This window comes from Sciurus vulgaris, assembly GCF_902686455.1.
Source record: "Sciurus vulgaris genome assembly, chromosome: 5".
Lineage (NCBI taxonomy): Eukaryota > Metazoa > Chordata > Mammalia > Rodentia > Sciuridae > Sciurus > Sciurus vulgaris.
Window position 1 is genome coordinate 150,284,106 of NC_136465.1, and position 25,644 is coordinate 150,309,749.

At 36.7% G+C, this 25,644-nt stretch overlaps 1 protein-coding gene across 9 annotated transcripts in view; it reads right to left on the minus strand.

Annotated features, from left to right (window-relative positions):
• POC1B (POC1 centriolar protein B) overlaps window positions 1-25,644 on the minus strand; it is a 92,898-nt gene that overhangs the window by 39,777 nt on the left and 27,477 nt on the right. For 8 of the 9 annotated variants that reach the window (XM_079139201.1, XM_079139199.1, XM_079139197.1 and 5 more), the window contains 5 exons: window positions 10,165-10,272; window positions 9,659-9,774; window positions 8,209-8,342; window positions 5,558-5,626; window positions 4,642-4,794 (listed from right to left, as the gene is read on the minus strand). In XM_079139201.1, coding sequence (XP_078995327.1) covers window positions 4,642-4,794; window positions 5,558-5,626; window positions 8,209-8,342; window positions 9,659-9,774; window positions 10,165-10,272 — 580 coding nt within the window. The remainder of the gene's footprint in view (window positions 1-4,641; window positions 4,795-5,557; window positions 5,627-8,208; window positions 8,343-9,658; window positions 9,775-10,164; window positions 10,273-25,644) is intronic. The other variant, XM_079139198.1, reaches the window with a different exon arrangement.

Genomic DNA, 25,644 nt, shown 5'->3' on the forward strand with positions numbered 1-25,644 from the left:
AGGAAATAAATATGGTAAGAGACAAGTGGGAACACAAGTTAATAGAGGACAGAGGATTTATAATTGAGAAAATAAGTTCACTGTATGGAAGGGTAGGCAGTGAATAAATCAGAAACCTAACTGTTATGCTAAAGCTATGAAAACAAGTAAAAGTAAACTCAGGAGTATCTTAGTAATGAGAGGCTAGGGAGAAAAAAAAAAAAACCTTAAAAACTGAAAAAGCTAAACCAAAAAGAAAAATATGTATATGATTGTATAAAAAAAAGTCAGGATTTCTGTTTAACAATGGACACCACAAAGTTAATCAGATAATGAAGGAAGAGATATTATGATACCTAAAATGGAAAAAAGGATAAATATCTAAAATACACACACCAAAACTGTACAAATCAATGTGAAAAAAAAATGGCTAGCCCAAGGAAAAAATTACTATAGAAGTGAAAACCTAACAGTTAATCAGCATATGAAGAGATGCTCAGAAATATTAGTAATGAGAAAATAAAATTAAAGGAAAATATTAACACCTATCAGATTACAAAACCTAGAAAATTCAATGACATTAACATTGCTTTTAACATTGTTTAAATGGTCCCAATTCAAAAAACTAGAAATACCTCAAATGTCTGTTAATAGTAAAATAGACTGTGGGGATTACTATTGTGGCAAATTAATCGGAAGACTACACAGCAGCAAAAATAAATAAAATAAAACTGTACATCGTCTGAAAATATATATTCAGAATTCATATACATAAATCTCAAGATATTAGTGTTAAATGAAAAAGCAAGTTACAGAAATATTCAATATGTGTCCATTAATATGAAGTCCAAAAACATAGCTAAACAACATATTTCAAATATATATAGTAAAATTACAAAGGAAAACAAGAGAATGATTACCTACAATCATGACTACCTTTGAGAAAAGTTATTTCAAAATTCAAAAAGACCAAAAGCAAAAACAAAAAAATTCAAATAACATTAATACAAAGAAGTAAACAAAGGGTAAGACAGATGCAGAACTTTATGTCAAATAAATGGTACTAACAGGAAGGCATTGAAGAACCTCCCAGAAGAATTGGTTGCCCCAGTGCTTAGACAGTGAGAGCAGCTTCTGATGGAGGAAACATGACTGAACACGGCCTTAAAAAGGCTTAGAAGACAAAGCAAGAGAGATGAGTTAAAGAGCATTCCTCAACACAGTGACAGAAAGCTGACGGTACTTTTTGCACAGGGATGGAAAAAAGAGACAATTAGAGAGTCTGGCAAGGGTCAAGTTATAAAGAGTGAAGGGATTTTGGAAAGCAGAAAAAGTTCATATCTAAAGTGTACTTTAGAAAGGTTAATGTGGGAGAGATATGTAGAATAAAAAGAATAAGTTGGGATAGCAGCAGAGACACTACTGACAGTCCAAGACTGTTTCAAGAAAGGCTGAGACTGCAGTAAAAAGACTAGAGTAATTTTTAAGACACTTATCACTCTTGATGAGTATAGGTGCTGTTTCAGAAACAGAACATTTTATAATTATCCAGCCAAATGGTGTTAGATATGGGTGCACATGCCCAGTAATTGCCTTGTTACAGTAAAGGAGGGATAAATCTGTATAGATGAGCATGAGGGACTACTGCCCAGCTAGCCAGGAACTCTGCTTCTTTCAGGCTGTTCCATAAAGCAGAAAGCAACCAAGATTCCTGGTGTAAGCTGAGTCTGAAGCAAAAGCAAAGAAAAGCAACCCAGGGTGACTTGTTTTCCTTTCAGGCTTAGTCCAGTTATCCAGAGATTGCTTTCAGACATTTCATTCTCTTCTATCTACTGCCACCTAGTGTAGATAGGAAAATGTTTACCAATCAAAATACAATTTGGTCTCACCATTTGAAATTGGAACTGCTCAAAATATCTAAACATGAAAAGAGGAAACATTTCTTATAGTAAAAACCTTGACTTTCTACAAGCACTACAGTCTATTATTCATAAATGGACACTGCACAACTTCTATCCTGATTCATACTCTTCCATTGTAAGTTTTAAATTACATAGATTTTTGGCTCTGGAGATTTCCATATGCATTAATTTAAAGTAAAGTGATTAAAAAATAATTTGAATTGGGCAGTAGTACACACGTGTAATTCCTGCTACTCAGGAGGTTTGAGACCCTATCTCAAAAAATTAAATTGAATTTTAAAGACTTTGGATGAGCTTAGTGGCTGATTGCCCTGGGTTCAATCCCCAGTACCATCCCCTTGCCCTCCAACCGTGCACACACAGTGAAAAGGAAAAAACAAAAACAACAAAAAGAAAACCACACAAAAACAAATGGAAAAAATACCCAATTTGGTAATTAATATTTTTTTCATAATATTAAAATGTCCTCTGCTTTACTATGAAAATTTTTACCAAAAACAAAAACAAAAAACACTGAACCATTAGATATTCATATGCAGAGTCCTACTATTTCTTTGGCAATTCATATCACAGGATTTATAAAACTAAGCCATACTCTCTATACTTAAATTCAAGCAGCAATGAGGGTTTGAAGATAATTTAAACTGTATATATAAGGCTGATTTACTTAAGGTAAAACAAAACAAAAACAAACAAAAAACAGTAACAAAAACCCCTCAGTCACAATACTCAGCATTCTGTAGCACAACTGAACTCTAATTCCAAAATGAAAAGTCAGTTTTTAATAGAATTTTTAAGTTTATATTTTAAAAATAGAGTTGAGAGTGGCTTTGCATGGCCTGGGTCATCCTGACCTAGCAATACTAAGCAACCCAGGTGGGTTTTCAGCTCTCTGGCTGTACAGTCAGGTCAGAGCTACTCAGACAACTTGTTGACATTTTAAAGAAAGCTTAGCTCTCTCAAATGGACAGGGGCTGACAGTAAATCACAGAGAAAATGGCTTGCGTTTCTGTGCTGAGACAGCATGGTGTCATGGAAATACTGAATTAGGAGTGAGGAGATCCAGGCCTGGCCTCACCACTCTGGTGAGGTGGCTGAGTAGATGATAGGGGAACATGGTATCTCTCTCCTGATCATGCCCAGCCAAAACAATCAGCCTTGGCAACATAAGTATACTAAAGTTAAATTAAAATACAGTTCACCTTTAATTCATATAAACATATGTAATTGCAGGGATCAACAAATATACCTACAATTGTAGGCACTGAAGAAAAATGAGAAGAACAATAAGCAAATTACATTCTTTCTTTCAAAAAATAATAAGAAAAAAGATATAAGAAGTAATATAAAGAAGTAAGGAGGGCTGGGGTTTTGGCTCAGTGATGAAGCCTTTGATCCTCAGCACCACATAACAATAATAAAATAAAGCTTTTGGTTAGGTCATCTACAACTAAAAAAAAAATTAAAAAAAACAAATAGTGAAATGCACTGACTAATTCTTTAGAAGAACAGAAAGACTGTCAGAAGTACAAGAGGAATAAAATTATAGCAAATAATTGAAAATAAACAGAACCAAGGAAAAAGTATGACAGAAATCCCAAGATATGAATGGGTTAAACAAAATTTTTAAAGTTGTTCAAAAATTATGAAAGAAAAAAACACATGTACACTTGCACAATCCAAGGCTAACAGAAATGCCTGAGGTAAGAGAGAGGATCAAGACAAAGGAAACCAAAATTAAAGAAGCAATTGATGTGGAAGACCTTAGACTTGGGAATACAGACTGAAATAGTGATGGGCTACTACTGTGCATTGCCACTCAGGAACAAGTTTAAGAACTCAAAATACCCAGTCTAAATGCAAAGAAAATCCCTTTGATGGTTAAAAAAAATAAATAAAAAGAATCAGATAAAAAGATAAACAGGGAATAACAATTTCTGAAACCAGCTCTTGGAAAGAGAAAGGAAAGGGATTAAGAAGAATTATACAAATGGTAATCAGCAGGCTAATACCAGCTAAGTACCCAGCAAAGAATTTCTCTTTGAAGAGAGAATATATAAATCTATATGACCTAAGGGAACATGTCAACAAAACTCTAAGGTAAAGGGCTGGGGGTTAAGGTAGGTAGAGTGTTTGATTAGCATGTGCAAGGCCCTGATTTCAATCCCCAGTATTGCAAAAAACAAAACAAACATACAAAACTAGGGTTAAATAATTATATACCCCAAAATATATGTAGGCAAGTAATAAAATGGTCTTAATAATTAGACTTAATGCCTAAATCGCTTCTTTTTACTGGTCATACAATTTTCTATCTTTATCTTTTTTTTAATTTTTATTTTACTACATAAGGGTTTAAGATACCTATTTCAACTGCTGTTATAAAAATCTGTACCCTTTATTTCTGTTCCTATGACACACATCACATGACCTCCCTAAAAATGTCTAGAATATGAAGCCAGCCAGTCACCCGAGGCCTTAGATTTCATTTCTCATCTTTTACTATTGTCAAGTAATTTTTAGCTTTATTTCTCAGGCCTTCAAGAAGTGAATGTAAAAGGCTTTAACATTATTGCATACTACCACATGCATATAGTTTGTTTTATTAGTGAAAACAATAGACTTTCTCAAAGTGGTGCTGTTTTAGGGCAGGACTAGGTTTTATATAACTAAATATAATTCAAGCACCTAGTTGTGTAAGAACCCCAAACTGTAAGACATATATGCACAAAATACTCACTTCAACAGTCTCCATTTTTCTTTCATGAGTATGTGGTGTTCTTGGATAGATATCAAGCAGGTGTGGTGGTGAATCAAAATGCAGTCTTTTGAGATTTCTTTTGTTAATATCTCTACAATGCAATTCATCAAAGTTGGTCCTCCATAATAAGACCTACAAAAAAGTCAGTAATGCTGGCAGTTATTTGCTTGCATGTATCAACAACAGAACTAATTTATAAAAAGCCACATATACAGAATTGTCCTTCTAATTAGTCAAAAAAGATATATATATCTATATATCTCCATACACACACACGCACACACACACACACACACACACACACACACATTTCATCAAAGTTATTGCTTCTCAATACTTTTTTAGGCATAGTGGGGAAATTTAGCATTTCAAGTTGCTTTCATGTCTGGCTTAAAATTAATAATAAGATAGTATCATATTAACTTAAAATTCTCTTGTTTTCCCCAGAGTCCAAACCATGCTTTTGGCTAGGTCACCTACTTTATTTAATAAATCTGACTATAAATAATTTTGGTCATTTCAAATAAATGCAAATAAGCTTAATAAATTATTACTACCACCCTCAAGAAGTTTAACATTTGTTTTCCTCAAAAACAAGATATATAGACAAAAGATGTGGCAATAATTCAAGCAAAAGCACTACACATTTGAGTCAGTTACATGCATAATTAAGTGTGAAATCAGCAAAAGAAAATAACTGCTGAACACCAAAAACTATTATAATTGGGACAATTTCAGCTATGAGACAGCAGACTTCCTGTCACTAAATGGAAATGTAATCATCTTAACATACACAAACTAGCTGGCCATAAAAATCTTAGCTGAGGTCAAAGATTCCTTTATTCAAATTAAATTCCTCTATCCCATCAAAGAGGGAGTGGAAAGATATACAAACCTGTGTGTCTGCACCTCCTGATGCAAATTGCTCTCCACTTCTAGAAAATGAAACAGTAAACACAGGTCCCTGGAAAATTAAGGGAGATAAAAGAGAAAAAGCACTTGGTAATGCTTCCTCCTGGAGAGAAAGAGTGTGAGTACCAATTTTTCATCACAATTTATGTAGACGACTTATGCAGTAAGTCTGACAGAACATATCCAGTTTCTAGCAACTAGTGCTTGGAGAGGAAAGATAGTCAAAGAACCAACTCTATTATATTAAAAAACAATGAAATAATACTAAACAAAAAAGAAATACTAGAAATTAGTAAAAAAAAAAAACTAAAAATTATCTCCTTTAAGATAAGTTTGTACATGTGGAAGCTAATCAGAATTTCTGCTATGAGCTTTTGTCTTTCTATTCTGTGGTCAACCAACTGAATACTTAGCATAAATTGAATGATAAATCTATAGATGATGGGAAGGAGGCTACATAAACAAAGGCCATTTCCTGAATACATGGGAACTGAGTTCTCCCTTCTGAAGGAGACAGTCGTGAGCTACTAAAAGTTTCAAAGCAGGATATACATAGGAGAGATGCAACTGTGAAAATCAATAGTAGAACCGTGAGAATGAAGAACTGGCGCAAGAGTGAAACCGGAAGCCAGTTTGGCAGTTACTGCCACCATTTAGGTGAGGGATAATGAGAATTCGGAGGTGGGCAAGGCTGTGGAGTGGTACAACACTGTATTCAGTGTGGTTACAGATGTGTAGCCTCTAGGCCAATTTTCAGTGAAGAGGGACTATTTCTTATCTCAAAAATATTAATATGTTCTGTTTATTTTAATAAGCTTTTAATCTATATAAGACAAGTTTTTGGGGAAAATATTTGGTATTTTTCAATAGACCATTCCACAGACTTAGTATATTAAAGCCTCATAAACACCCTAACCTTCAGATTATGAAAAATTCCATTCTCATGTATACTGCCTTTCTCTTAAATAGTTTATTTTTTTCATTATTTTGTACTTCTTTCATGAATATTTAAGTCCTTGGCCACTTTTAGTGATTGTGTTTATTCAGCTTAAGTCTAAATGTATGCATATATCTGAGATGGTTAGTCTATTTCTGCTTCCTTTTAACAGAACAAATGATAAGGCAAAGCAGGAAGCCAGGCAGCAAATATGTAGAAAGAAACCCTTTTCTTCTAGACCATAAAGTTCATTCTATTTCTTGACATAAATAGACTATACTTGGTTAAAAGGAAGTATCTAGTACACTTTAAAAAAGAGGATGTGTTATTTAAAAAAAAAAAAAACTGAATATTTACCTACAAAGGAGGAACAGTTTATATACTTAAAAAAATTCTCAATTCCTCTTCCCTATTTGACAAAGAAATAAGGCATATAGGAGGCAAAATATCACTTTTTTTTTTTAATTAACAAAAGCTTATAGAAAGAGAATGTGGCTTATGTGGAAGACTTTCTAGAACTGACGTCCAGAATGAGCCAGGTTTGACTAAGTCACCAGGAACATTGTATAAGGGCAAGTCTCTCCACTAGAAGTATCACAGAAAAACAGCGAAGTCAGGCTCACTGCTAAGGCAGGAGAATGAAAGTATTGGGCTACCTTGCATGGTTCTCCTTGTAAACTCATCAATCAGATGAAGAAAGGGGTGTGGAAGGCTGTTAGAGCTAGTGAGACAGGCTCTCCATGATAGAAAGATCAGAAGTATAAAATAAACTTACCCACCACCATTTAACCAATCACACTATGCTGTATGCTAATGAAGACAGTGACATTTACTTAATGGTCATTGTAAGACATTGATTTTGACAAGAATTACAATAAATAATATTTCTAAGAGTTGTTTCCAGAGGGAAAAAACATAGTCTTAGAAATAAAAAGTTGGTGCTTTTTGTTGTTGTTGTTGTTGATAATGGCAAAGTGTGCTACAACCTAGAAAAACAATAAAGCCATATAACAAAATGGATCAAAATTTAAAAATACATATTATTTAAAAAGCAAAAATCTTATTGTTAATACCGTATGTCCTTGAAGTGTATATATGGTGGGGTTGCAAATTAGTGCAGCCACTCTGGAAAGCAGTATGGAGATTCCTCAGAAAGCTTGGAATGAACCTACCATTTGACCCAGCTATCCCACTCCTTGGCCTATACCCAAAGGACTTAAAATCAGCATACTACAGAGATACAGCCACATTAATGTTCATAGCTGCTCAATTCACTATAGCCAGATTGTGGAACCAATCTAGATGCCCTTCAGTTGATGAATGGATAAAGAAACTGTGGCATATATATACAATGGAATATTACTCTGCCATGAAGAATGATAAAATTATGGCATTTGCAGGCAAATGGATGAAATTGGAGGATATCATGCTAAGTGAGATAAGCCAATCTCAAAAAACTAAAGGACGAATGATCTCGCTGATAAGCGGATGAGGACATATAATGGGGGGTAGGATGGGTTAGCGTTAGGGTTAGGGTTAGGTTTAGGGTTAGGGATAAGGAGGGTAGTAAGAATGGAGGAAGGAAGGACTGTATAGAGGGAAAAGAGGGGTGGGAAGGGTGGGGGGAAAGGGAAAAAAAATAACAGAATGAATCAAACAACATTGCCCTATGTAAATTTAAATCTTATTGTTAATACCGTATGTCCTTGAAGTGTATATATGAGTCTTCCTTCTAAGAGATCCAGAATCTTAAGTGTACCATCTGAAGAGGCAGTGATCAGATAATTACCCGAAGGATGGAATGATATACAATTCACTCCACAGCTGTGAACTAATTAGTAGAAAATCAAAGCAAAAATTCAGGGAACAATTATTTCTTTATTATGTCATATGATCTTTAATATATTCATAGCTGCATATAATTGATTTTCTTTACAATACTATATATAGCTATATACACTATAACATACATAATCCTATATATGTTACAAGGCAAAAGAAGGCCTTTTTACCTTTTTTTTTTTTAACTTATAGCAGTTTTAATTTGAAAATAAGAATCATTTCCCCTAACACCAACATTTTTTATACCTAAGATAAATATTTTGACCTTACACAGTATTAGGCTTCTAGTTAATGAGATAGAATAACTTTGAAATTAAGACTGTGACATGTAAATATAATCTTATTGACCACATAACTATAAAGTCTTTGGCTATATTACCTGTATAATTAAGAGTTAATTGCTAACAACTCATATAAGGTATATAATCTAGCCTCAAATTAAATGTAACAAACAATTAGGGACTTAGGATTAAGAGTACAGAGTATGGAGACACATGTGAAAGGCAAAGTCCTGCCACCAGTCTGAGAATTCATTTCTGGATAAGGTCCTTTCAATAGGAGGCAGTACAATGCAGTGATCAAAACTTGTTCTTCCTTGCACTTTGTCAGCAGGAAGACCCTGTCCGTTCTAGCAATTATTTGAGCAAGTTACTGTATTTAAACCTCAATTTCCTTATCTTTAAAATGGAGGAAATATGATACCTATTAGTTTTTTTTGTTTGTTTGTTTGTTTGTTTGTTTGTTTGTTTTTTTTTTTGCAGCGCTGGGGATTGAACCCAATGCCTTGTGCTTACCTATTAGGAATACTGTGAGGACTTAGCACAGTGTCTGCTACATAGTGAACAGTGAGTAAGTGATAGCTACTATTACACTAAGGTGCAATAACGTTGTGGATTTGTATAATTCCAATATAAACCAAGAAAACTAACTTACTTCTCTTTTAGTTGCAATACATAGGCACAGTAGGAAATCATTTTCTATCCGTTATGATACCTATTTGGACTCATAACTCCTTGAGATTCAAAATTCAGTGTCAACTTCTATCCCTGAGTCTCACACAAAGTAGCTAACCAGAGTTGGAAAATCCCACAGTAACTTCTTCTTATTAAATAGCCCTAACATTGTTTCTAAAATTCCTGTACCTCCCTCTCGCCTCTTGTTTCTGCTGTTGATGGGAGCTACTACACTGTTCATTCAAAGTGGCCCCTGGCTCTCTATGTAGAAGGCCAAACCACACCAAGGAGGGGAATGGGTGCTCTCCACTGCAGTCATTCAGAACCTGCATGATTTTGTTAGCTGACTTACCTTGATAATGCTGGAGTAACTTGTTTACTCTGATATCCCAGATCTTTACAGTATGATCAGAACCTGCTGAAGCTATGCATGTACCATTAGGATTAAAGTCCACAAAATTTGCAAATCTAGGAGGAAAGATTAAAATGGCCCAATATTGATTTCTTTATTCTCATTTATTTGTTGATTTAAAATATATATGATAGTAGGGTGTATTTTGACATATTATACATACGTGGGGTACAACCCACTACAATTTTGATCCCTTCTTGTGGCTGAATATGATGTGCAGCTTCACTGGTCGTGTATTTATATAAGAGTAGAGGAAAGTTATGTCCAATCAATTCTACCGTCTTTCCTATTCCTATCACTTCTCCCTTCCCTTTATTCCTCTTTGTCTAATCCAATGAACTTCTATACTTGCCTTCCCTACCCTCATTTCTTTTTAAAAATGCTATAATGACATGTCTCCTTAGCAAACTGATCCATACAAACACGTACAAAGGGAGTGGACTTACCCTACAGAATCTGAGAAGTTATTAACACATTGCTTATTTGTGGTATCCCAAATTTTAATAGTTTTATCCTCACTGCATGAAACAATTAATCTTCCATCAGGTGAAAATCTAGAAAGCAGAGGAAATAAAATTCTGTTTGTGAAAAGCTCCCAACAGTTACCACCCTACACTGCCACAGCATATGTAAGCCACGCTGTACATATCACACACCAGGCTCCTTTTACCACACCATGAGCCAAGTCATATTCTGCAACCAGCCTCTTCCCAACCAAATATCATCATGACAAACAACACAGACAAACTCTGAAAGGTCAAAATATGCTACGCAGCCTAACCAATTTTCTTTTATTCTTTTATTCAAAGAGTTTAGTTTTATGGTATTTAGTTTTTTATTCAACTTTGCACACCTTCCAAGCCAATTACCTTGTATTTCTTAAAGTACTGTATTTCCTTTTTCTTTTTCTGTCATTTTCCAGTATTATCCATTCGACTCAAGAGAGCCTTTTCTACTTATCCTAATAACCTTTAGTGAAGTTTTTTGTAAGAAAGGAATTGGTGGGTTGAGAATTAAAATTTAAGTGACGTCACCCACAAAAGAACCTAACTCCCCAAGCTTATAACTTCTAGGATGTGGGGAGGCCGGAGAGCTCCAGGGAACTGAAAGTAGGACAACTTATGTAGACAGAACAGGAGCTCCTTCATGGACAAACCTATCATCCACATGTTCCATTAGAAAACACGAGAAAGATCTCAGACACCTTCTTCACTGCTTGTAATCTGTCTGTTGCTTTAAGATCCTTTCTAGTTTCTTTGTTTTAATTTTTCTAACTGCCTTCTAAAAATAGATGAGGGCCAAATAGAACATGAAACAAAATTTTAACTATTAGGAAACCATGAATAGTATTTTTATTTTTAACGTTCAGCAATACCAAAACCAAAAAAAGGCAGATTTAAGTCATAGGCTGATCATGTTTCAGTTTCCTTTGTAGTTTCCTTCTAAACCCAGAGTCCAGATTACCGTAAGTCAATAATTAAGGGTGTGGAACATAATTGGAAGTTTTCTTTTTGCACCACCACCCCATCCCATTCTTAAGGTTGACCTAAAAATAATACTTCCTGAAAGATATTTTGAATCTGGCATTTATGATTCATCATGTAAGAAAAAGAAGAAAAAAGACACAAATATAATTAAGTTCTATGTGAAATAATCTTTCAAAATTCATGAAAATCTTGTAAGTTAAAATCTTTCATGCTGTATAAAATCCATCTAATTTTATAACCAATGATATTTTATTATTCTTTTTCTCCAGAAAATGCGTGAGAAAATAAAAATGGAAGAAATATAGAGAAAAGTATAACAGAAATGCATAAATAGTATTACAGAAATAGAAGAAACTTATAGAAACTCTGGGGAATAAAAATCTACTCAGGCGCTGCATGAAAATAAACTTTGCATTGTAACTATAAACAACTAATTCAGGAATCAAATTGTTTCTTCTTCTATTTTGGGGCGGGGGTACCGGGGATTGAACTCAGGGTCACTTGACCACTGAGCCACATCCCCAGCCCTATTTTGCATTTTATTTAGAGACAGGGTCTCTCTGAGTTGCTTAGCACCTTGCTTTTGCTGAGGCTGGCTTTGAACTCTCGATCCTCCTGCTTCAATCTCCTGAGCTGTTGGGATTATGGGCATGTGCCACCGTACCCAGCTCAAATTGTTTCTTAATAAACTATTTTTTTAAAAAATGACAATGTGAATATTTGAAGTCACAATTATATTTCTAACCAATGACATTTTGAGAAAACGATAAAGAAAAATGTTTAATAAAATGGAATGATCATATAACAAAGTACAGAAATTTTTGAGCAAATCCTACCTCCATTGTCCAATTATTATCTACCCACATTTATTGAGCATATATGTTCTAGTACGGTTTTTAATACTTTACCTATAGCAACTAATTTAATTTTCAAAATAACCCTATAAAACAGGTGCTATTGCTTGCCTCCATTTACAGGTGAATAAACAGCACATAAAGATTCAGGAACTGCCAAAGTCAATAAGGAGAGAGATGCAAATTTGAACCAGACTGTTTCCACAGTGCAACTTTAGATCTATTCTGCTAAAGTCTGACCCCCTCTCCCCCTTCCAAATAAAAAAAAAAGGGAAAGTTTTTTCTACTGCCAAGTTATTTAGAACACTGAAAGTTCCAGGTGGCTTCTGTGCAAACCACAGATAGTTCTAAAGTGAATGGATATGGTAAGGCAGTGTGCTCAGACCATACTTTAATACATAAGTGTGCTGCCACAAGCTGTAATGAGAACAAACATAGTCCCTGTGTTCCAGAAGATTTAGGGGGTGGTGATAATCATTCACTGAGTCATTCAAAGATTTACTAAGCACCAACACTGGCAGGACCTTGGATAACAGTAATATAGTTGTGAATGAGATTAATAAACTCCCTGCTAGAGTAAAGCTTTCATTCTAGGGAGGTGGGAGGACATACAAAAGATAAAATTTAGATAGTGATAACAAAAATATGCCAAGCCAAGAATGGTGGTGCACACCTATAATCTCATCAACTCTGGGGCTGAGGCAGGAGGATCACAAGTTCAAAGCCAGTCTCAGCAACTTAGCAAGGCCTGAAGCAACTTAGCAAGACCCTATCTCAAAATGAAAATTAAAAAGAACTGAGGATGTGGTTCAGTAGTTAAGCACCCCTAGATTCAATCCTCAGTTTAAAACAAACAAACAAAAAATGAACAACAACAAAATATAACCCATTAAAAAATAAACAAACAAAATGCCAAAAAAAAAAGGTTCTAATTTGTCAACAGAAGCTCCATGGAAGAAACAGAATTTTAAAGAAACTTGTGAATAAGGAAAAGCAGGTGATCTTGATCAGCTAAAAAATCATTCTGAGCAGAAGGGTCCAAAGTCTGGCAGCAACTTCCCAGCACTAAAGAGATAAGTGGGGGCCAGGCATGGTGGTGCATCCTTGTAATCCCAGCAGTTTGGGAGGCTGAGGCAGGAGGATCAAGAGTTCGAAGTCAGCCTTGGCAACTTAGCAAGGCCCTGAGCAACTTAGCAAGACCTTGTCTCAAAATAAAAAGTAAAAAGGGCTGGGGATGTGGTTCTGTGGTAAGCATCCCTGGGTTCCATCCCTGGTACCAACCTGGAGAGAGAGATGAAAAAGAGATGAGTGGAGGTGGAGGCTGAGAGAAACTGGTACCAGAGGGAGTGAGTTTCCACGTTCAACATAACACACCCACTGGGGTAGGGGTGGGGGCTCAGGGTTAAGGCCTTTGCCCTTCTCTAGATATTATAATTCCTGCATCTGTTTCTTAACCTTTGGAGGGACTGAAAGTAAAGATGGTGGTTTCTATTTTCTCCTCCCTTTTATTTTTAATTAAAGACATCAAAAATAGATTGGCAACAAAACAAACAACAAAACCAGGCCTCTCTTTGTCTTGACTTTGATGTGGAAAGGTTAGGCCTTTCTTTATTGTCAGGGTTCAAACAACATCTAAGAGAGTTCAAGAATGTTAAGAAGATATAAAATTTCTATTAAGAATTAGTAGATTTCTGACTTTTTAATTCAGTACCACCCAAACCACCTTTAAAACTTCCACCTTTAAAACTTCCTGAGAGTGTGTCACCGAGAAGGATATTAGTCAATGGTGACTAATGGATTGGCAAACAGGGACTGTCTGAAAGATACTTGTGAAGTCAACTGAACTAATCGTGCAAGAGAATGAGGACGGTCTTGTACTTCTTTCTAGAAAAACTGGTTCATATGTCCTAGAGAGTAGCCCAAATTACAAGTTCTTTGACTTGGAGTCTATGGAGTTCCTGAAACAGCACATAAAATTTTGCCTAGGTGCACATGCAGCATGTTATTTTGTTCCTTAGAGAACCAAAAAGGTTCATGAACCATGAAAAGTTTTAAAGTGTTTTCATAAGAAGTACAAGTTTTTCTTTAGCTGTTTCTCTTCTCCTTCCTCCATTCTTCCTCCCACCCTACCCCCACCTTTCTTTCTGTTATGCTAGGCAATTGAACCCAGGACTTTGTAGATGCTAGACAAGTGTTCTAACACTGAGCTACAGTCCCAATCCTGCCTTGAGAATTTCTTATCATTATATTTTCTAAAACACATATTTCCAGGCTTTAGGATTTTAAGACCAAACAAGGCAGTTAGTGTTCCATGTCCCATAAGAAACAAATCGTGAGCAAGAGGAACTCTCAAGCCAACAGGTCTTTCAATAGGAAGGGAAACAGTAAAAAGTAAGGAAATAAGACAGCCCAGTAAGTATAGGGTACTGAATTCTAGGGCTAGAACTGCACCTAGCCAGTTATGAAATCTTGTGAAACTCACAAACACACAGGCCACAGTTTTTTTATTTGCATAATAGGGAATATATATTGTATTCAGACCAAAATTTTCATATATGCATTAAAAAATTGGCAGTCTTAAAGTTTGCTTTGACAGAATTTGGTGTTTACATATGGAAGGAGAAGTTCAGGGCAATCAATACAATAATTTTTTTAAAAAGTGTTGGTCAGCATTACAAGAGAGACCATCTGTTGACTGTAGTAACAGGATTCATTCCTATGACTGCTGAGAGACAAAGAGCAAATGAAAATGATATAAAAAGAACAACTGTACCATGAAACATGCCAATAGTTGTTGGGTCATTCAGTGTTTATATGCCAAGACTCCGTTGGGTTCTCCAGCCACGAGTACAACTGCCCCCTGGGCATGTCCTCTTGGGTATCCTGGAGGTGCCTCCAGCACTGAACACAGCCAAGTCAGTCCTTTCCTCCCCCTCTGCTCCTTTCAGAGTCCTTTTTCTCAGTGAATGGGTTTCTTAACTCAGAAACCTAGGAGTTTTGCTTGTTTCTTCTTTACCTTCCAATTCCCCACATTCCAAACCATTATCAGGTCCTGACTTCTCCTACCATAGTGCCCTTACAGTCTTCTGATCTCCACAGCAGCAAAAATGACCTTTATATCTTAAATTGTGTCATTTTCCTGTGTAAACCCTTCAGTGGTTTCGTATCTGCCTTGAGCAAAAGTCTGACATCATTCCCACAGCTTGCAGTAAGTCCTCCAGGACGAGCCTCTTGCCTCGTCTTCATTGCCCTATTCTTCCTGGCCATCTTCTCTTAGGTCCTCACATGCTATTCCTGGTGCCTCAAACCCTGTTCCCTACTCTTTACATATTTTTAAATACATAATAGGATTTTACATATTCTTCCGTGTCACTTCCTTAGAAATCTTCCTCAGCACCAGCACCTGCCCCAAATAGGTTAGCTCTTCAGGATGTGGTCTCACAGTGGCCCAGATTCACACTTACATCACACCCACCACTGAGTGTTCTGTGTTTCTTTCTCCCAACAGAAGGTGAGAGAAGTCACACCTGCTTCTATCCCAGTACAGTGCCTGGCACTGAAAAGGTCCTTCGTAAATACTGAAGGAATTAAAAATTATTTTAAAAGAATGAAGACTAATTTAATATTATATATAGCCAATGAAAGCTGATGTTTAAAATATTTTCAATCTGTTGGGTACAACAATGAGAATGTACTCAATGCCACAGAACTAAATGCATAAATATGCTTAAAATGGTAAATTTTATGTTATAATGGACAGTCCTTGACTTATGATGGCTGGATTTATGATTTTTCAACTATACAATAGTATAAAGGCCATGCATTCATTAGAAATGATTCTTTGAATTCTGACCTTTTCCTGGGCTAGCAATTATGAGGAACAAAACTATACTTGGCAGCAGCAGCTCACTGCAGCTCCCAGGCAGCGAAGCACTGACCAGAGGAACAACCAATACTCCACAGCCTACTGTGTTGAGAAGCTACGATGTACAGTAGGTTACATGCATTAGAGGCATTTTTGATTAAATGCTTTCAACTTATGGTGGGTTATTAGGATGTAATTCCATCAAAAGTTGAGAAGCATCACTATATATATTTACCACAATAAAAAAATCTTTGTAATTCAGAAGGCCAAAAGATCACTTGCAATACTACCAACTGAAAATTAAAGGCAGATCTCCTTCCCCCTAAAATTAATGCTGGATAAGTAGTAATGTTGGAAAAGTTCTCTCATCATTAACCTCTACTTATTTTTCTCTAAGGACATCAGAAAGAAGCATGTGTGCTACAATATACACCACTTAAAAATATAGTGCTACAGTAATTTAAACTTTGAGAAAAGTGCTTTTGCACTTTTTGTACCTATACATATATTTTAAATCATAAATGTCTACATCATTAAAGAAAAATCATTTTTAAAAATTGGTAAATATAAAAAAGGCTAAAAGTTCAGAATCTCAAAACCCAAACACAATCACTCTTAATATTTTATGTTTGATTGGCACCTGATCTTTTGCTCACATATAGGTCTTTTATATCATAATCATGAGTTCTGAATTTTACTCCCCATGTAAACATGTTTTCATACCATAACTTCTATATACTATCATTTTAATGGTTTCATAATAATCCAAATTTCTTTAGTTTTTTAATTTGGCAAATTGGTTATTTCTAATTTCTTGTCATTGAAATTATACTGAAAGCAATAATTTCCAATACAAAAAGGCAGTAATTCAAGAAAAATTTCCAGTTGAGGAATGACTGCAAACAAAAACTGATATTTTCACAAATGAATTTCAAAAAAAAAATTTAAAACTACACTAATTTATATTTTAAAAGCACAAGTATATTTTCAATAGAGCAACTATTTTTAAATATTTCTATAAATTAAGATACAAGATCATAAACAATGGTTAGTCCAGAAAACTCAGCTATTCATCTCCTTTGGCACTGACAGGTACTGTCTCTGTACCACATGCAATAACTTCATAGAAAGTACTGGCACATAGCACAGAATTTTCATGACATAAATCCATGGCATACTTTAAAACCCTCATACTAAATTAAGAAATGACTCTGCTGATCCTCTGCATTCATTTAAATACTGTACATTCAGTGGGGGAAGAGTAGTATCACTTAGATAACTTTTAATGTTTAGCTGTTTAACTCATCTACAAAATACATGCTGTGAAATAAACATAACAATACAAATAAACGTTGTATTTTTCCAAATAGAAATCTAGTTATCTTCATCACATATTAAGGGCTAGGGATGTAGCTCAATGGTAGAGTGCTTGCCTAGCATTTAAGAGGATCAGATTCAATCTCTAACATTGAAACAAAACAAAACAAAATCACATATTAAATAGTCTGTAGACTTCCCCACTAATTAGAAATGCCATCTTTATCTAAAATAAGTTCCCATATATACATGGGTCTGTTTCTGGGCTTTCCATGACCAATTTTCTTAATTCTGTAACCATTATAATCATATTTTAATTACTATAATTTTATCGGATGTATTAAGAGCTAGTTGGACAAGTTTCTTTTAATTTTTCTTCTTCTCAATATTTTTCATGGCCATTCTTACACACTTATATATTACACCCATGTAAACTTAAATTAGGTTGTTAGATTCCACTAATTTCTTTAAGAGAACTTCCTGTTCTGGCCATGGTGAGGAGAGTAATGGTTACAAGATTTGCTCCTCAACAATAAACAATCATAAAACCAGCAAAACACATGAAGCAACTGTTTTTAGGCACTGGAGAAAATATAGGATAGAGCTGTGAATCTTGAGAGATGGGAAATAAGTGACATGAGCACAAAATCCATTTCAACCCAGATTTCTTCCTTGAAGCACTTTCTAAATTATGGTACATGGAAGTGGAGCCCAAGAAAACAGCGGTCTCACTGGGCAGAGAAACAGAAATCAGAATTAAAAACTGCCAAAGAGCTGGAATTCTGAGGACAGAAAGGAACACAGGGAACCCACACACGCACCAAATTAATTCATTCATATTCCCTCTCCTTCTCTCTCTCTCTCTCTCCCTCTCTCTCTCTCTCGGTTGCTAGTGATCAAACACAAGGCCTTATGCATGTTAGACAAGTGCTGTATTGAAGAACTGCATCTCAACTCTGATGTTCAAGTTCTATCCAGAGTTTGCTGACCACCAGGCATTCAGCTGAGACCCTAGAAAGATCAATGTACTATACCCCATGAGCAAAAGCTACATTAAATCTTTCCTATAAAAGTTCAATAATTCATTTCTCAACAGAATCTAGTTGGGTCAACAGTTAGTTCCTTATCATAACAAAACAATACTCTTTAGACAACTACAGAAGAATACATACTCTCAAACATTTAGCAATGTTTGGGAATACAATAAAAAAATCACAGGACATACAAAGAAGAAGGAAGATTTCACCTGGAAACTACATAGATGTTGGAATTAGCAGATGAGGATGTAAAATAAATTTTGCCAATATGTACAAAAATTTAAAGGAAAAGATGGACACTGTGAATGAACAAAATTGGGAACCTCACCAGAGAAATGAATGAATAAGCTTAATGGTGGACTGAATACTACACAAGAAAGGACCAGTGAACTTGAAGAGAGGGGATAGAAACTATGCAAACTAAGCACAGAGAGAAAAAAAGTTTGAAAAAGTGAACAAAGTATCAATAAACTATGGGACAATGTCAAGTGGTCCAAATATGTGAATTTGGAATCTCAAAAAGAAGTGAGAAATTAAGGATGAAAAATAAATGAATAAAATATAGAAATATTTTCAAATATAATAAAAATAATAATCTTCAGATCCAAATAGTTCAGTGAATCGCAAGAAAAGCATTAAAGTCATTCCCAGGTCCATCATGGTAAAATTGCTAAAAACAAAATATCTTAGAGCAGCAGAATAAAAAGATACATATAGGGGAATTACAGTAAACATGACTGCTGCCTTCACAAGAAAAGACAATGTAAACCAACAAAATACCACAAACTGGGCTTATAAACAACATAAATTTATTTCTCATAGTTCTGGAGGCCAGGAAATCCAAGTTCAAGGGGTTACTGTATATTCTGGTCAATATGTTTTGAATATTATATATAAAAATCATAAAATTAATTCAAGGGTAGACGGTGATAAGGAAGCTTACTATAACTTCTAGAGGTTACCACTGAACACAAAAATGGACAAAGAATAAAGTTAAAAACTCAGTAGAGGAGATAAAATGGGATACTAAGAAATAATCTAAAAGGATGATAAGGAAACAATAATCAAATGGAACAAACAGAAAATAGTAAGATGGAACAAACAGAAAACAGTAAGTACTATGTCTAATCATAGTACTTATTACATACATTTAAATGGACTATGAACTCCAATTAAATAGCAGAGACTTCAGATCCAACTACTTACAAATAGTCACCCTCTGACAGTCAAATACATAAAGTACATTCAATAGATGATAATAGCTACCAATAGTAGTGTTTCCCAAAACTAGGTGCAAATGTGTGAAATGACTTTTGAGTACCACCTAGAGGGAACTACAAAATCCCTAGCAGGAAGAACTGAAACATGAGGACAGCAAATAGTTAACATTAATTGACCCTTCATTAACTTTAATCATCAAAATAACTACATGACGAAAGTACTTACTCAAACCTATTTTATAAGGGAGCACACTGGGACCCAGAGAGTTTATACTATGTGGCCAGAATCACATGACAGTGATACTGAATCCCTGGGAGATACTATATTCACAGAAAGGAGATGTCCAGAAATATATGAGGCAAAGAGTCAGTGGACATGTCTCCCTTCTGGCCTCTGGACTGTACCTAACCAGCAGAACCAGTCACTCAGCATCCTGAGCAGGTGTGGGTAAGAGATGGGCCCATCTCACTTTTGAACATGATGAAAACTATCCATCCAGATTTTTTTTAAACAAACTCCTCTTGCTTTATAGTTCCAGGCCTCATTGAGTAACCTCTGATTACATTCTGACTCTGTTGACAAAGTAAGAAGGCCCTGAGTAAGGCATGCAAAAGTTCTAGGCCCTCTTGCAATTACCACTATCATTAAATAAGTTACTGGCATCAGGTTTGTTTCAGACTCTGCTTAATTTATTAAGCATGACTCAATTCCTGCTGAGTTTTCTCACCTCTGGATGCAATCTGAAAAGAGGACTTAAAGTCTTGCAGCTCTTTGGAAGAAAGTCCTGGATTAGGATGACTTCATCAAGGCTAAATTCTCACAGGAAGATGCATAAATAGTCTGGGGGTCTGGGCCTCAGTGGTCATTTGCGTCAGCTAGACATTCATCTCTACTGTCCTGTCCTAACTGCAATAAGATGAGTCAAGACGAAAAGGTTATAATAAACATATAAGAAAGAATTCAAGAATGCTGTAGAGCACATATATAGAAAGTGGCCAAAAAGATATCTTTAATCATTAAATTTAACCAAATTTTTTACCAAAGAGCTTTCCTCCAAGGAGACTTCTGCAGAGCTTTACATGAGTCACTCACTCCAAACAGTAAGAAAAGAACTGGTTTAAAAAAAAAAATCCCCCAGAACCATAGGGTATCAGCAAAGTAAATGTGTTTCATTAAGACCAGGTGGGCTAAGCAAGCAATCTGTCAGTCTGAATGAGAGTCAACCACAAGGGACAAGGAAAGTAATGCAGCCACTTAAACATTCCAAGCATACCACGCATGTACAATACTCCTGAATTTGCTACAGAAGATCCACAAAAACGATTCTTCCCTGAAGAAGACTGTGAACATTCCCACCAATGCTACCTGCACAACCTAACTCTACTCCTGACCAACTGATCATGTTTTTCCACAACTCCTCTTCCATAAACAAATACAGTGATTCTCACATTGTATTTGTCATTTGTCTCTCTCCTTTCTCCTTTCTCCCCTTCTCTTTCTATCTCTTTCTCTTACAGTACTAGGGATTGAACATTGAACCCAGGGGTGCTCCATCACTGAGCTACATCCCCAGCCATTTGCTTTTTAAATTTTTAAGACAAAATCTCACTGAGTTATCAAGTCAGGCCTCTAATTTGTGATCTTCCTGCCTCAGCCTCCCAAGTTACTGGGATTATTTACCTGACTAGAATGCTGTCCTCATACACCTCACAAGCTCCCTCATCTCAGTCAGGTCTTGGGTCAAATATCCTCTTAGTAAATATTTCTTCCTGATATCTATAAAAGGGTGCCTCCCAATCAACCCCATTGTCTCATTCTTGCTATCCTAAATTAGTTTTTTCATAAATGCTTATTATTATTATATTTGTTGTCTATGTCCCTTCAGGACAAAGGCTCTATGAGAGCAGAAATTCAGTCTGTTTTACTTTCTGATACATACAGAGAATTTAGAATAGTGCCTGGCAAAAGAATACTATATGAATAAAATACATGTTATTCAAAGCCTAACAGGAAAGAGGGGCTGAGCTGACAAAGAGAGCTCCTAACAGCACAGTGTATTAGCATGGAGGCATCTTGACAAGTTTGGCCTGGGCAAGAGAGAGACCCTCTTGGATGAAGAGATACCAAGCAGGGTCCAGAAGGAAACAGGACATCCCAGGAATGAAAAGCAGCATGAGGAAAGGCTCAGGACAGATCCCTGCATGCTTGAGGAACCTTGTAGGACTTCAGTAAGGGGAATGGTGAAAGGGACAAAAGAAGGATGGGTTGTAGTAAGCAGAGAGCAGACATGCCAGGACAAGGAGTCAGAGAGGGTCTGACGCTGATGAACTGCATGGCCAGATTTGCTTTTTGCAGAAGCAGGATGTGGGGGAATGAAGATGAATCTGTAGCAGGGAGAACATTTTAAAAGATTATTGCAAAAAAGAAAAAAAAAAAAAATCTCCACAAGGGCCAATGATGTTAAAACTAAGGCAACAGTGAGGAGGGATGTAAAACTGGACATGAAGATCACCTTTTCCCAAACCTCTGCTCCAGCATCACTTTCTATGGAAAGCATCTTATTTGGGGTGGGGTGGGGGAGCAAAAGAGAATATTTTAAGGTTTCCTTCCTTCTCACATACATTCAACACCATGTACACACAAATACTTTCAGATATGGCTGTATCCAGAAACCAAACCATGTGATTTGGTTTCATTCTGTTTTCATCTCACAAATCTACTTTCCTCTGAATCAACATTCTCAGGTCAATTCTTTGCCATAGTGTCCCTCAGCAGCTCTGGACTAAATTAGTCTAAAGAAGAAAGACCTGCCATTCCAGCAAGACTCATTCATAAAGGAGTGAAGTGCTATGTTCCCACTGGCAAACGTGAGCTTTATGTCCACTGCTAGAAAGGGGACAGGCCTCTCAGTCCTTAGCACACAGAGGGAATATGAGAAGAGGCCAGTTTCCCTGGGAAAACTCAATCTCTGCTACCAGAAAACAGGAATGAGCTGAGTCCCGCCATGTTTTCTTCTCTCAAATTGATAAGGAGGACATTTTCAGTGGCTCCTCCCCAGTTCCAGAGTTTCTCCCTGATAGTGCCTGGCTGGAGTAAAGGCAGTCTCAATAACACTGCTCAACTCCACACACCAAAAACTTGCATTTCTCATCCTCACAATAAGCCACTGAGAGAAGCCTCATTAACCCCAATTTCTACAGAGTCTGAGAGCAGGAAACTAACTTGCTTGAAGGCAGTGATGTGGTCCAGGTAGGCATAAGAATACCAGACTATCTTGACCCACTGTACTCCCTGTGTTCTGACCTCAGTTGAAAAATTAACATATCTAGAGCACACCAGGTTCTCTCACTTTCTCCCTCACTGATAAATGTACTGCAGCTTCCTCTTCTTTTCCCCTTCCCTCAGCTCTGTGCCTGGAATGTCTTTCTTAACTTTTTCCTCACACAAATCCACTTTAATACCTCACTTATATTCTCCTTCATCACCTTCTGTTATTTTCCATAGGATACAATGGTTTTTAATTATTTAGTATCTATTTTTTTCCATTGAACTATAATCTTCTTGAGGCCAAGACTGTCTTTCATCTCTGTTAAAGGTTTTTATATGAGGTGTATTACTGTTAATGCAGTAATATTCAAAGATGAAATGATATTAAGTGAGCTGTAACCTAATCAGTCCATCTTAGTTTGAATAGACTGACTGGGTGGTAACTGTAGATGGGTGGAATAGGGCTAGAGGAGTTGGATCACTGGGGGTGTGCCCTGGAAGGGTACTTCCTTCAGCTCCTTCCTCTCTCTTTTTGCTTCCTGACCCTGACATGAGTGAGTAGTTTTCCTCTCCTGGGCCTTTCTCCCATGATGCTCTGCCTTACTTTGGGCCCAACGCAACAGAGTTGGCCATTATGGACTCTAAAACTATGAACCACAAATAAGCTTTTCCATTTCTACCTTGTCCTTGTTGCACATTTTGGTCACGCTGGAAAAAAAGCTGACAAAACAAAAATTGATACCAACAAGTGGGGTCATTGCTATGACTAACTGGACCATGTGATTCAGAAGGCTTCTGAGCTGGTATGCAGGAGGAATTTTGACAAGTTTAGAGATGAAGGTTGGAAAAACTTAGAATGCTGTAAACAGAGTTTAATAAGCTTAGAAGATAAGAATGCCAATAGGAATGTTGGCCATACTCAAGTGGTTTCAGAGGAAAATGAGGACTCCACTGGGAACTGAACTAGAGGACACTTTGGCAAAGAACATGGTTCCTTTATGCCTGTCCTGAGACTTTGTGTGAGGCTGAATTTAGAGATGATGGACTAATTAACCTGGCATAGGAAATTTCAGAGCATCATAGCCGTCAGGTGGTGGCATGGATACTGCTGGCAGCTTTTAGCCAGGTTTACTCTGAGAATCAGGTACAGAAAACAGAGCTGAAGGATTTGAAAAAAATTTGAGGTTTGGTCAGAAAAGTGGATGTAAAGCTAGGACTAAGGAAGTTGTGCTTGTTGAAGAGCAGCCCCTAAAGAACTGCTGAGTACTTTGCCCAGACACAATAGGGAAGATGCCTGTAGGGCATCTCAGGAATTTGCAAGACCATACCCACTGCAGGTTCCAGAATGTAGAAGGGAGAATTCCTTTGGAAGAGATCATGGGGGTACCTTGCCTGCACAGAGGGCCTAAGAAGTTGTTTCACCATATTGAGCCATGCAGGCACTCAGATTGCCAGAGATTGCCAGAGCCAAAATGTGGGTGAGATCTTTAGGAGAAAAAAAACTATTGAATAACAGTTTATCCTTCTGTCTACCTCAGGTTCATTACCCTAGATTATAATCAACACCTCCTGAGCAATAATGTACCATTGAGACCAAAACAACAGTGAAGAGTATGGGCAGTAAGAGCAGACAGCCAGCTGGACTCAGACCCTCACTGTACTACATTCTAGCTGGGGACACTTGGCATGCTATTTCATGCATCAGGCACAAGCAGGAACGGTGCAGGGTCTAGTCCCCTGCATCCCTGCCAGTGACCATGCCTGTGCAGTACCCCTGCAGATGTGATTCCAGGGGGCCCAGGTACTGTGCAAGCTGGCAGCAGACCTTGGCACCATTCACATGGTGCTGGTTCTGCATGAATACTGGATAGCAAAGTTAAGGGGTCATGGAGACTTCCACTAAGATTTCAAAGGAAGGTCTGGAAGGCCAGGCAAAGTGTAGCAAGGTCAGAGTCCCTGGGGGTTGTCCCTAAGAAGGTGATGTGTAAAGCTGTGCAGGTAAAGCCAAAGTTGAAATTGAGACCCCAGGAATAAAAAGATGCCAGTAATGTGGACTATATGCTAAGAAAAGCTTCTGGCTGTGGAGAAATTCAGGCTAAGAGAGGTCATGTGGACTTCAATTGGCAAGGACAAAGGGGAAAGGCTGTAAGTCCTTTGGAGAGCACATTTCACATCCATGTATCCTAGATGCTATATGCAGAGTTATAAGACCTATTTGCCCAGTTGGATTTTGATCTTGCTTTTGCCCCATCCCTTCTTCCTATGCCTCTATTCCTCCTTTTTAGAATGGGAATGTTTACTCTGTGCCACTGTATAGTGGATATATGTAATTTGTTTTCTATTTTTATAAGGGCTTACAGTCAAAGTGTTTGCCCTGAATCTCAGAGGTGACTTTTGACTTAGATTGGACTTTTGGGCAATGCCAGAGCTGTTGACTGTGGGATTCGTGGTGATGAACTAAATGCATTTTGCACATGAGCTCAGCAGCTTTCCTCTACTAGGCCCTTGCTCCATGATGTGCTGTATCACTCTGAGCCTACAGCAATGGAGCTGGTCATCTATGGACTGTGACCTCTGAAACCATGAGCCCCAAATAAACATTTCCACCTCTAAGTTGTTCTTGTTGGGTATTTTGGTCTCAGTGATAAAAAGCTGACACACAATCTTCATGCAAATAACACAGATATGTGATATATAGCAGGCACTATGCCAATTAAAGGAATATTTTGAGGACCAAAATTGGTGACTTTTCATGAGTTGTTTTTTTTTTTTTTTTTTTTTGTCTTACATTAGTGTTACCTTTTTTTACATTTATATTGTATATAGATGATTCACTATAAGGGCAATGAATAAAATACCTGCTAGAATTACTTTCAAG